The sequence below is a fragment of the Apteryx rowi genome, unplaced genomic scaffold, assembly GCF_003343035.1.
Source record: "Apteryx rowi isolate R43461 unplaced genomic scaffold, aptRow1 scaffold_1001, whole genome shotgun sequence".
Lineage (NCBI taxonomy): Eukaryota > Metazoa > Chordata > Aves > Apterygiformes > Apterygidae > Apteryx > Apteryx rowi.
In genome coordinates this window covers 122,177-135,394 of record NW_020447200.1, presented here as the reverse complement: position 1 = coordinate 135,394, position 13,218 = coordinate 122,177, and the positions used below count along the sequence as shown (strand labels likewise).

The 13,218-nt window shown below is 41.3% G+C and overlaps 1 protein-coding gene across 1 annotated transcript; it reads left to right on the top strand.

Moving 5' to 3' along the window:
- Window positions 1-66: 66 nt before the first annotated feature.
- On the top strand, window positions 67-12,870 carry RTCB (RNA 2',3'-cyclic phosphate and 5'-OH ligase). Its single transcript, XM_026063460.1, has 11 exons — window positions 67-155; window positions 737-804; window positions 3,472-3,571; window positions 4,811-4,967; window positions 5,560-5,716; window positions 6,838-6,997; window positions 8,013-8,188; window positions 8,787-8,975; window positions 9,456-9,566; window positions 10,487-10,606; window positions 11,752-12,870. The coding sequence occupies exons 1-11, from the start codon at window positions 119-121 to the stop codon at window positions 11,857-11,859; spliced, it is 1,383 nt and encodes a 460-aa protein (XP_025919245.1). The 5' UTR covers window positions 67-118; the 3' UTR covers window positions 11,860-12,870.
- The last annotated feature ends 348 nt before the right edge of the window (window positions 12,871-13,218 follow it).

Below are 13,218 nucleotides of genomic sequence, written 5' to 3'. Positions count from 1 at the left end.
GGCCCCGGGAGAGGGGGGAGGGAAGGAGCGGGCGCGGTGCCGGCGCCCCGGGCTGACGGTCCGGCTGTCCCCGCAGGTGGAGGGCGTCTTCTACGTGAACGACCCGCTGGAGAAGCTGATGTTCGAGGAGCTGCGCAACGCCTGCCGCGGCGGAGGTGCGTGCGGCCGGGGGGAGCGGGCCCGGGCCCTCCGCCTCCTCCCCCCAGAGGGGAGCGGGTCCGCCGCGGGGCAGCGGAAGGAGGCGAGTTTGAGCCTCCACGCAGGGGTCGCTCGGGGAGGGGGGGAGCGGGCTTTAGCCTCGTCCGGCCTGTTGTGCACGGAGCTGGACCCCGGTCTGGCAGCTGGGCCGGTGCTGACGCGCTTCTGTTGTTGGCAGCGCAGCTCCGTCTCCCTAAGGACTAATGCAGCCAGACGGAGGATTTTGGAAAACTCTTCCACTTAATTAAATTGCAGATCCTGCATAATACTAGTGGATTTCTTTCTTTTTTTCTTTCTTTTTTTCTTTCTTTTTTTCTTTCTTTTTTTCTTTCTTTTTTTCTTTCTTTTTTTCTTTCTTTTACCAGACTAGCCAGACATTTTGGCAATTTGTAATGTGCCAATATTTTAAGCCAGCTATTTAGAAAACGCTTCATTGTCTATGGTGATCACTATGGTAAATCAGCAGATCCTTTACATAATCCTTCAACTTCTATTTCTCTCTCTCTCTCTCTCTCTTTTTTTTTTTTTTTTTTTTCAGGTGCAGGTGGCTTTTTGCCTGCTATGAAACAGATTGGGAATGTGGCTGCATTACCTGGCATTGTTCACGTGAGTAACTGCTCTGAAAAAATACTGTTTTTCTGTTCTTGCTTGCCAGTGATTATTGCCTTCCATATAGGAACTGTGCTGGGATCTAGACTGTCTTGAAATAAACTTTGGTCCATACCCTGTGTGTTAGGAACCTGTCTCTGAGTAAGAAGTGTTTGCAAGACCAGGTTGTAAAATTAATTTGGCAGGAGTGGAAGTATCTGCTTATCTCATCAACTGCCATTTGACATTAAGGCTTCTCAGCTTTGCTTTATGCTGTTTATTTTGCTTGAACCATCTTTTCTCCACAGCTCGTACTGTCTGTTTGTTGTTCTTAAGTTGTCTCTGCTAACCTGGAAGGCGTGGAGGAGTGAGGAGAGAGAGGAAGAGGTTTTTGGTTTTTTTGGTTTTTTTTTTTGGTCCTGATGATCTACACTTATGTATGTCTTGAGGTGTTTGTTTTTCATATTTAAACAATTTCAAGTGCATCAAATTAGTTGGATCTTAATACAGCAAATGAGATTTAAAGAAAAGAGGGGGGGAAATGACATTCTGTTACATTTTTCCCTAGCTTTCAAAGCTTGTCACTCTTCAGTTTCTCCACAGTGTTCATCTCCTCCTGGTGTTAACAGGAGCTCTTCATTCAGTTGTGATATAGTCACGTTTGCAGCCCAGCAATGGTAGGAGTATAATACTGGCCTCCTCCCAAGCTCTCAAGCATTAAAAGGTTTTTGAAGACCAATTTGCATCCTGGGTACAGTGTGGAAAACTTAGTCTAGAAACTCTCCTTGGGCTGGAGGAATGTGTAAAGGCAGTTAGGATTCCATTTGGCCCTCTGTGTGTTGGAATGTGTAATGATTTAATACTGGCAAAGCCTGTAAAGTATGTATAGCCTTAAGAGATTTTTCGCTAAGGCTATTTGGTCTTGAGGAGATGCCACTCTTGCACTTCTCTTATTTATGTGCAGTAGAGATTAGATTCTCCCCCTACCGAGTTTAATCTGAACCTTTAATGTGTCTGAAATAAGTTATCAGGTAAACTTGCTGTGCATTTGAATTCTCATTTCTTAATTCTGTCACCCTTCTTGTGAAATACAGCCTTTCCCATTATTTATGGGTAAAAGCTCAGTAGCAGTTTTCTTTTCCTTGAAAGAGCTTGCCCAGGATACAGTTACAGTAAAGCCCATTGAAAAGTAAGTATAGTACTAGGGTTACTGATTTTATTAGAATATATTCTGGTTTTAGAATATATATCCTAGATTAAGCCGGAGTATATGTTAAATGCTTGCTTTAGCTTGGTAGCTTACTATTTTTTGTCCTTGCTTTTAATCTGATCTTGTTGTCTGCACTGTGACCCCAATACTGATAGTGAGCCTTCCTGTGTATTCAGCACTCCTTTCCTTTGCCCCATGCATTTTGGAAATGAAGCATCATAGTAGGCTGGATCACTTTTCAAGAAGCTCTAAATACAATGTGAAAGTGGTCTTTTTCATTTTAATATTATATTAATAAGTAATAAACAGTGGAAGGGCTTTTTTGATAATTTTTTTTGGTTACTTGACAAAAGTTCGGAATTTCTTGCTGCAGTAAAAGGCTGCCTGTTATGCTGTTTCAAAATATTTAAAAATAAATATTAAATAAAATATTTAAAAATATTTTAATGGTCAACCAAAAAGGAGGTAAGAGAGAATAACAGTAACCTGTTAAAGTTGGTGTTTTGGCTGGTAGTTCACAGGAGAAATGTCATGATCATCTCTCACTTTCAGTCTTCACTCTGTTTCAAACAAAGACATTTCTTTGAGATGGTGAGGGGAGGCAGAAGCAGCGCGTAATCTCCTGAAAAATACTTTTTTGTTTTTTTTAATGCTCGATAAACAGTTAACACATCTGAAAAGTTCAAATTTCTGACAGTCTTCTGGGTGTTTTTCTAAGAGATTGTGGTGTCCTAATCTAAGTCTGCCAATTTAGATATACTTTGAACTTCTAGGGTTGTGTAGGAGCATGCCCTTACTTTCTTTAACTGGTAGTAATATGAAAAGGATCAGTAAAAAGAATTCTTTTACAAAATAAAATGACTTGACTCCTATCTGCTGCATGACTTTTTCTTGCCTACGGGGTGCAATCTTTGGTCAACGTTCAGTTACACAACTAAAAAGGGAAAATGCTGACATGATCTCATTCCATAGCATTCAGCTCCTCCCTTGTTACATTTGCACTGTTCAAACATTGTAGATACCTCTAGATAAACTTGATAAAGACAACCTTATCTTCACTGTTATAACTCTGCATCACGCTACCCCTAAGCTACTACCTATGTAGGTTTTGAATATAAGGATTCTGAATCCAAAAAAAGCTAGGCTGAAATTCAGTTTGACGTTGTTTCCTATGTTTAGGTGTTTGACCTCCTGTTAAGGTTTCTTCATATCTGGTCAATGGAGTCAAGGGTTTGACTCAGCTGACTTGTCACTGGGTGTTTACTTCAGAGAGAGTGGAACTGCTCTCTGCTTCCTTTGACTGTATTGACTATGTCTCCTTTAATGGTGGGAGTTTGAATACTTACCTGAATTGAGGTGTTTATCTGCATCTTCATCTGTGACAACCACTGTCATAAGGTCAAGCATAGCTAAGATAAATCTCTGTGCAGTACGGAGTTTCATAAGACTTTAAAATGTGCTTTGTCCTCTTCCAGAGATCAATAGGCCTTCCAGATGTCCATTCAGGCTATGGGTTTGCCATTGGCAACATGGCTGCCTTCGATATGAATGATCCTGAAGCAGTAGTGTCACCAGGTAAGGATACCTTAGGACTGACTTAATCTGCACTGAGAAATGTCTGTGGTGACTTAAACACTTTTTGGGATGCCAGATCTTTACAGTACTTTACAGTACAGAACCAAAAAAAGATATATAGGAGTTAAAAGATTCTTGCACCCAGAACCTTATTTTTTATGGAGCCACTAGTTGCACTGAAAAAATCTAAACACTACAGAGAGGGTTGCCCTCGTTATTCTGGCTTGGACATGTGATGTCCTCAGTCATGAAGGGATAGCACAAGACAGTGAACTTGGGTTTGGCTAGGCAGATAAAGAATTGATTCTTTTCTTCAACATTTGAAAAACTCTGTTTAGAATATTTCTACACTTTATTAAAAACGTGACCTTAATATTTCTGTCTTTTTAACAAACACTTCAGTTTTTTGTTACTGATGATGTCTGGAGAAGCTTTTGTGGTTGTGGCCAATAGCCATGTTTCAGGTTTTCTATAGGCAGTTCCAGTGTTCCAGAGTGATTAAAACCCAAGGTCTCCTTAGTCTGGTATCTCCTCTCTGACACTTTTGATAAAGATGGCCTAGTGTAGAAGATCAATTACACCATGTTCTGCAGTCATTCTTTTTTCTTTTAATACTAAGAATTAGCCTAAATACTAAACAATGAAGTTTAATATCCCTAGTAAGTATTTATTGCTGGTTTTAACTAGTTATTATTTATTCCAGTGAAAATTCAAAAAGGACTAGCTTTCAGGCACTTGCTTCAGGAATTTCTTACCTGAGGAAGCTGTGTTCAGATTTGCATCACAAATCACTTTCCTTAGGCAGAAGAACAGGAACTGCCTATCTACTTTCTGTAAACCATATACTCTATAGATGTGTCTTTTCTTTTGTCTTTGTTCTTTTGTCTACTTGCTGGAGCAACTTGTAAAGTGAAAGCTCTGAATTGTACAGCTGTGTTTGTAGAACATTTGCTGGAGACACTGAAAAATAGGATTTTTTAAGAGTACCAGGTTTACTTTTCTACAGGACTGCATTTTTTGGCTGTCCTAGAATCTGAGGGCTTCATGTAACCTTAATAATATGAAGCTTATGCAGTCGTTCTGCTCTATTCCCAGTATTGTGTCAGAGAGAAGGCATCAGATCCCAGCATTCATTACACGCTACCTGTCAGGAAGCTTACTGATTGAAGATGAATGCAGCAAATGCTTGCCATCAGCATTCCTTCTTTATTAACATTGTGGCTTTTTCTACGCTTCTAGGTGGTGTCGGGTTTGACATCAACTGTGGTGTCCGCTTACTACGTACAAACTTGGACGAAAGTGATGTACAGCCTGTGAAGGAGCAGCTCGCTCAGGCTATGTTTGACCACATTCCTGTTGGTGTGGGCTCCAAGGGTGTCATCCCCATGAATGCCAAGTAAGAGAATGACTTTATGAGTCAGCAGAGGGGATATCTCTGGTGTTTATTTTGATGAAAGATTCATCAGCGGGAGACTTCAAGAAAGAGAAATTCTAAACCCTTTCCCATTCTGTCTACATGCATGCTTCACTAGGAGACCTGGCATAATTGTTAAGGCACAAAGTCAATGTTTTGTTGTTTAAAACTCTGAAATAACTAAGGGTTCTTGGAAGGTTCGCACTTTCTATTAAACTTCTTTAAATGTAGAGCTATTTTTGGAAAGGAGTGAGAAAGTAGGGTATCCCACACACAACAAAGGAAAAAATAACCTATTCATTTTTTTTTCCATATTAATGTCTTTGTAGACATTACATGAAGTGGCAAGAAGCCACGCTTTTTATTAGAGGAGTTGGGGGCTGATCATAAAATCAGAACAATTTAGGTTGGAAGGGACCTCTTGAGGTCTCCTCATCCAAGCCCCTGCTTAGAGGATGGCTACCTCTGAAGATAGATCCAACTACGAAATTAGATCAGATTGCGCAGGGCCAAATCCAATTGGCTTTTAAATATTTCCAAGGATAATGCTTATGCAAGTGTTTGATAATTGCAGGGATTTGGAAGAGGCTCTAGAAATGGGTGTGGACTGGTCTCTCCGGGAAGGCTATGCCTGGGCAGAGGACAAGGAGCACTGCGAGGAATATGGAAGGATGCTGCAGGCTGATCCCAACAAGGTTTCCTCAAGAGCAAAGAAGAGGGGCCTCCCTCAGGTAATGTTACATTTCAGGAGGGCTGTGAGTGCTCACAGGGTTCAAATGTAAAGATAGCGGGTAGTTCTCTAACACTGTGTCTTATCTTGAAACTCTGTCTCGCATTGCTGGGCAAGGGAAAGGTGAGATGGTTAGGCTGGTTCTGAGCAAGTCTTGACAGAACTGGAACAGAGGGAAACAACACAAATATTGGGTATACCCAAGGTCCCTGGGGCCATCAGTTTTTCATCAGTTAACACCTGGTACTAGAATTGTTTGCTGGCATTTCCCCATCCAGATAATGTTTTGTTGTTAAGAAACAGTGAAATTGTTCTATAACTTTTCTTCTTGTTAACTGGCTGAGCAAACAGCAGAGCAAAGAAGAATTTTAGATTGAATGTGACTAAGTCGGAACCTTGGATTGTGGTTCAAGGGTTGGATTCCAATTCTGTAAATCATATCTTAGCTGGAACACTTCTGAGATAGCTGTACTAACACTACTATTGCTAAAGAATTTTTTATATGACTTCTAGAGGTTTATGAATTATGATGCTGCAAGTGATCTACAGCATTTTAACCTGAAAAGAATCTTATGTCCTTAATTTTCACATTCTCCTTGCAAATAAGTAATTGCCTGTTATGCAGCTGAAAAAGATGGGGCTTGGAAATGAAATATCTTGCTTTAATCTGCTGTAAGTTTTAAGAACTTAATTAACAGGATGTTGTAACTTCTTCCTGGAGTTCTAAGCAAGTATAAGACTATATCTGTCTGCCTTGCCTATACAAATTGAAGATGATTTCTCAATACTCTGCTTGTTTCCTCTTTCAATGAGGCCTGAGTTGCAAAAAAGTGGCAGCACAGTCTGTAGATCCTGGTCCTTTAGTTTAACGGCAGCCTTGTTCCAACAATAAAAATAGTTAGAAATCTGATCAAAGGGAACTATGGTGATGCTATTATTTTCTACTTCCTTTCAGTTTGTATGGTTTTTTCTTCCCTCCCTCTGGAAAAGCTTTTCTAAAACTAACTTTTCTAAAACCTTGATGTAGTGATTTGCCCTATTGCTCACATTCCCATTGCTGTCCCTTTTACTCCCAGAAGCTGGCTAACTGACACTGTCTGATCAGTATGTTGTGATTGGCAGCTGGGGACCTTGGGAGCAGGAAACCATTATGCCGAGATCCAGGTTGTGGATGACATTTACAACGAATATGCTGCCAGGAAAATGGGCATTGACCACAAGGGGCAGGTGTGCGTAATGATCCACAGTGGCAGCAGAGGTTTGGGCCACCAAGTTGCCACAGGTATGATCTGACTCATGTAGGTACCTGAAGTGAAGCAGACTCTTCAGTGTGGTCTTGTCATTGACAATAAACTCCAGCACTGAATAGCATTTCATACAGTATATTTGCTAAGTCTATTCTGAGTTGCCTTGACAGGGATTGTCTTGAGTTTTGCTTTCTTTGGCATGTATTTTCAAGCCTCTTATTGCACAGTTTAAAATCAATATATTACTTGTTTCTGGTCTTGCAGAGTTTTGATCTGGCATTCATCCACATGATGACAAGAGATGGCAGACTGATTGGGACACAAGAAATTCCATTTAGATATAAGAATTCTTATTTGTTTCTTTCCTTAACCATGAGGATGATCAAATGCTAGAACAGGTTGCTTAGGCATATTGTAGAATATGCATCTGTGGAGATACTCAAAACTTGACTGAACAAGTCCCTGAGCAACCTGATGTCGTTAGAGATGCTCTGAGCAGGGGGTTGGATCTGATAACTTCCGGAAGTCCCTTCCAGGCTAAATTATTCTAACATCAAGAGAGGATGGAGATTTTCACTAAACCTTCTATGTCAGGGGCTCTCTTTATCTGCGCTTGCGTAGGATGGTGAGGCCGTAATCTCTGGTATAACGAAGGTAGGCATTCCTGCAGCAAAAAGGAAGAGAGTCTGTAAATTCTTAGGTCACAAAAAGGTGTTAAATCTGCATTTCTTGTTCTGAGACCCAAATGAAGTGCTTGGATTGTTGGAGCATATCACTAAGGTGAACTGCTTTTGCCTAAGCAGAGAATTCCCCAAAGTACACCCAAAGCCTTTAACTTTTCTTTCTAAAAATAATCTTGGGCTGTCCTGTTTGTGAGCAACTGATGTGGTTCTGCCACATACTCACTTTTGCATTTGAGAGGAATCTGTAAGTTTGAACATCAGCCAGATGAGTTCAGCTTTAAAATATAAATAATAGAAATCCATGTTTCATTGCATAGATTGAAACAATATTATGAAGTGACTTAGACTTAACATGTTAATTTCCCAGATGCATTGGTGGCTATGGAAAAAGCTATGAAACGGGACAAAATCATAGTGAATGATCGCCAGCTGGCGTGTGCCAGAATTGCCTCTGCAGAAGGACAGGATTACCTGAAGGGAATGGCAGCTGCTGGAAACTACGCATGGGTCAACCGCTCTTCTATGACTTTCTTAACAAGACAGGTAGGAGCAGAGTTCTCTGATGCAAATATTTTGGTACTTGTACAGATGTCTTGCTTTATCCTAGACACGTGAAAAACAGTAGCTGTAGTATTGAATATAATTTTCACTTTCGTGCTTCTTAAGCTGTGTTTGCTGGACAGACTTGCACAAAGCTGCAGTCATTGCAATCAGTCTAAAACCTCTTAACATCACTGAATAGCACTTTTAGAAGCCACTAAGGCACTTTCAAAAATATTGCCTCAAGCTAGAAGAGGAGGATACAAGAAAATTGTTTTTACACTGCTGAATCCATCTTTTCAAAGTTGCAAAAATTCATGTAGTTGATATCTGATTAAATTCCAGCATTAAAACTGCCAATGGGCAGATAAATGGCTTAGGGCAGCCCAGTTCCAAGACCCTCAGCAGTGTTGTATTCACTTCCATCATGGCTGAATCTCCCCGAGGTTTCTTACATGTCAAGTGTTTAGGTTACTGGTTTATCAGTAAGAAATATGTTCAAGCAAATTTGTTGCTTTCAATTTCTAAAAGTATTAGAAATCTTCCACATTTACACAGCATATATTCTTGTATTTTAAGTCCCAGTTTGCTCTCTCTTTAGGCCTTTGCCAAAGTCTTCAACACAACCCCAGATGACCTTGATATGCATGTTATCTATGATGTATCTCACAACATTGCCAAAGTGGAGCAACATGTAGTGGATGGAAAAGAGCGAACTCTGCTGGTGCACAGGAAGGGATCAACCAGGGCCTTCCCTCCTCACCATCCCCTTATCGCTGTTGATTATCAAGTAAGTTCAACTGTGGAAGAAAGATCAGAAAAGGCTTTTGGATGAATGAGCAGTTGTAGGGTTGCTAACAGATCTAAATGCTGTGGGTTCCTCTTTTGAACTAATAGCACTGGAACACTAATGAGATGCAGTGTTCTGCTTGTCTGTGTATTAAATCTTTGGGACACTGAGCTCCCTCTTCTCCTACACATACAGAACAGCTGGAAGATCACAAACAAAGGAGTGTTTCATAACTAGGGCAGGCTGCAGTGATCTGCCATGTCTCTCTGGCCACAAGTCTTTTCCTATGCTGGCCTATATCCTTCAATGCAGTTAGTTCTCTAGAATCCTTGATACTGGGTACCTAAAGCAAGTAGGGATGCTCTGAGGGCATGTGAACCTGACCTCCTTTTCCTGGAGATGCAGTTCCCCTCAGGTATTTATTAATAAAGAGTTTTATAGGCTTTTTCTTGTTCAGTTAAGGCTATTTTGCATCCACAGCTGACTGGACAGCCTGTTCTGATTGGCGGGACTATGGGCACCTGTAGCTACGTTCTTACTGGCACAGAGCAAGGCATGACTGAGACCTTCGGAACTACTTGTCATGGAGCTGTAAGTTAAATCATTTTGGGAAGGGGTTGGATTGGGATTGATATCCAAAGAACAAGGTGGTTCAAAGGTCATCTGGTGTGAGGTTCATCTGTTGGTAATGGAAGTAGAGTAGCCTTGCCACAGTAATCCTAGCCCAGGAGAAATGTAGGCTGGAAGTCCTCTTTTCTGTCCTTCACTGATTAGTTTTGACTACTCCTGCAGAAAATTATGGGGTGCTTCCTTATATAAGGTGAAGGTTAGGATGGAGATCTGAAGGATGAGATCCTGTTACCAAATTCTGATATTTCCGAGTTTACAAGAAGGATTGAATATCCTGAAGCTGTACATAAGACTCCTCAGTAGTCAGAAGAAGGTATTGCCTCCCCTCTTACATAGCATGAGACAAGGATGCTTGAGGAAGAGAAATAGCTCCCAAATCCTCCAGTAAAATTCAGGGCTGTGAATATTGTCTGACAAGTGGTTTGGATAAAAAGAGACTTGCAGACTAGTATGTTAGGCCTATAGAACTTTCCAAGTCATCGTACCAGACGTGCAATTATCCAGGAGACCATCCCTTGAAGTCTAAATTCATATCCCATTTTGTGGCTTACTATGGTCTGTGCCTCAAACTGTTCTGCGCTTGCTTTTAATGTAAATTGACTTTGAACATGTGCTGGGTGTAGCAACAGGTGTTGAACTTCACCCAAGAATATTCCAGGGGTTCTGTCCCAGGAATCTACCTCCTTGTCAGCACGTACAACCACTTACATTAGCGGTTGTTCTGACAAATGCTCTTTCATTTCATTCAAGACAGTTGGGAATGTGGCTTAGCTTCCAGTGCATATCTGTTAGTGTTTTTTTTTTTTTTTTTTTAACACTAAAGAGTTCTGATTTTCCCTATGGCTACAAAAAAACAGAACTAACTTAAGACTATTGTCTAGGGTCGTGCTCTGTCTCGAGCCAAATCTCGACGTAACTTGGACTTCCAGGATGTATTGGACAAACTGGCTGACATGGGCATTGCCATCCGTGTTGCTTCTCCCAAACTGGTTATGGAAGAAGTGAGTTTAATACTTTTTCTGATATGGGAAAGGGGGTCTTGCTCCTTGGCCGAATGATCCTGACTTGATTCTTGGGAGTGTTGAGTGATCACTAGTATACTAAATGTACAGCTTCTGTGATTCCTTAAAGAGCTGTCCAGTTTTCTGGGAAATAATGTCATGTTTTCCCTGTCCCCAAAATCCTGCTGAAGAGATGCCCCTTTGACAGGTTTGGGTGGGGGTGTTGCGGTTTTGGTGGTGTGGGTTGGTTGGCTGTTTTTTTCCCCCTTCTCCTACCCAGTGGTAGGGATAATTTACTCTCCATACTGGGAAGACCTTGTGAAAGAGCATCACAAAAACTTTTAGGTTTTGTGGATTCACTTCCTTATGTGATGCTCTCCCAGCTTTAAATTCACTGTATACTCTAGCTGTCCCATAGCTTATTAGCAATGTATGAGAGATCACTCTCAAGACAAATTCCTATATTTGCTCAAGAAGAAAACTTTGAATGGCTAGGAAACCTTGAACATTATGAATGGCTAGGAAACCTTGAACATTATGACTTCCAGTTTTTCTGTAGTAACATTATAGAATGCCTTCTTTGTTCACAGCCTCACTCATGGAAGTGCGTTAATCATTTGTAACTATGCTCTTACGGGTTTTGGTGTTGTACAAACACATTCACTGCATTAAAATCTCTATTCAAGAGAAGCTTCCTTGTCAGAATGCTGGAGGTGGAAGCTCCAAAGTTCAACACCTATTACAATCACAAACAGGCTGTTAAGATCTTTAAGGCTGCCTCCTGTAAGGAGGAATTTGGAGCGACTTCCTGCCAGATACTGAGGCCTGCCATTCTCTCCTGCTGGTGGGTTGGATTATCTGAGGATGCTGGAAAAACTAAGCCAAAATAGCAGCATTTTCTGGAATATCGTGGAACCTTGCTTTTAAAGCCAAGCATCTGACAGACCTCTTAGCTGTGTAAAATTGCTGAGATTCTCAGTTCTCTTCCCCCTACTTCTAGACCCTCAGTTAATATGTGGTTCTATTTTTGCACAGAAAAGAAGGGATATCAAAAGCCTACATCTAACTTCCTGTTGCTCTGGGTTGTTTATAGTTTTGTCTCTTTTTTTTTTTCTTTCTTTCTTTCTCCTTTCTGCCCTCTCCAGGCACCAGAGTCTTATAAGAATGTGACAGATGTGGTTAACACCTGCCATGCAGCTGGCATCAGCAAGAAAGCCATTAAATTGAGACCTATTGCTGTTATTAAAGGCTAGGAACTGACAAGGCAGCAGAAACCTACTGACATCTCCAGGCCTTCCACAAAACTGACTAGAACCATCATCTTCCCGCACCTCTTGGACTCTGTAGGATGCTCAGATATCACATCCCTGTTCTGGAAATACAGGCAATTGAGGATGCCCCTATCTTTAACCACTCCTAGACATAATTAATGCCCCCCCCCTTCCACCTTCTTTTTTATATGATGCTCTTTTCTCATGATGAAAGAGCAAAAAAACCAGTTCTGGTTTTGTATGCAGTCCTTTGCCCCAACTGTGCCTGATGATTCCACTGGTGGGACTTCAGACTTACCCAAGTTGTCACTAATTGCTATGCTGCAAGACCACCTCCTTCAGCAAAGAGGGCGTATGAACCAGATCTGCTGTCTCCACACCTGAGGGCCTGGAACTCTTTCTGCATATAGAAGTACTCTGGTAGGCAGGGTATAGCACTTTGGGGCAGGGAGAGGTTGCTCTTTTTGCAGATGGTTCTATGCATGGTCTATATTGCTGTGTGTTTTGTGGTAATTGAGTAAGAAATACCAAGTTGGGAGTGGTCTCCCAGTTGAGAGGGACTAGCTAGGCTTGAGGCACAGTCCTCTCCTCTTCCCCCACCCTGTCCCCTTTAACACATCACTTGCTGTACTGACTCAGTACAGGAAGGTATTCCACAAAATCTTGTGGAAATGCAAGTAGGATTGAATATGTTGCTTTGAAAGGTTTTGTTTGCCCTGTAAAAAGTTGTTACTTAACAACTGACAGAGAAGTGCTAATCCAACATTTTACAAAGGCCTAAGCATGTAAAAGTTGGATCAGATAGTATTGCTCACTGTGTCCTGCAGCTCTCTGATTTGAGTCCAATTGCAAGGTCAGACTCAATATGGTTTGACTGCTCTCAGCCAATTATTTTTCTTTCATGTTCATTAACTAAGACTGGAGCGGGGGGCTGACCATCAAAATTGAAATATGTGGGGGACTTATAAATAAAATGGGAAGATAGACACTGTAGCATGTCTGTGTTGTCTTTATTATGTTGCCAAAATGTCTGTTGTCCTGTTAAGTATGAGTACCAGCTTGGAATCCAACACATCTTGTGACTGCTGGTTCCATCTAGCTGGGTAGGGGATGAAGCTTGACTGTAAGCCTATATGTGGACACAAGAGGGCAGGCAGAGGAAAATAAAACCTCAAAGCAAGAGTGCAGCCCTGCCAAGGACTCCCATGCAAAAGGAGCAGATACTGGTGGATGGGCTTTGACAGTCAAGCACCTTTTGGGGGAAACATCCTTTCAGATCTAGAATCTTAGCAAAATCCTGTTGATCTCAGAATGCGTAATGGCATTTTACAGTTATAATCA

Coding starts and splice junctions, on each gene's coding strand:
- RTCB (XM_026063460.1), top strand. CDS start 119: ATGTTCGAGGAGCTGCGCAACGCCTGCCGCGGCGGAG. Junction 8,189..8,786: donor TGACTTTCTTAACAAGACAG/GTAGGAGCAGAG, acceptor CTCTCTCTTTAG/GCCTTTGCCAAAGTCTTCAA. Junction 10,607..11,751: donor CCAAACTGGTTATGGAAGAA/GTGAGTTTAATA, acceptor TGCCCTCTCCAG/GCACCAGAGTCTTATAAGAA.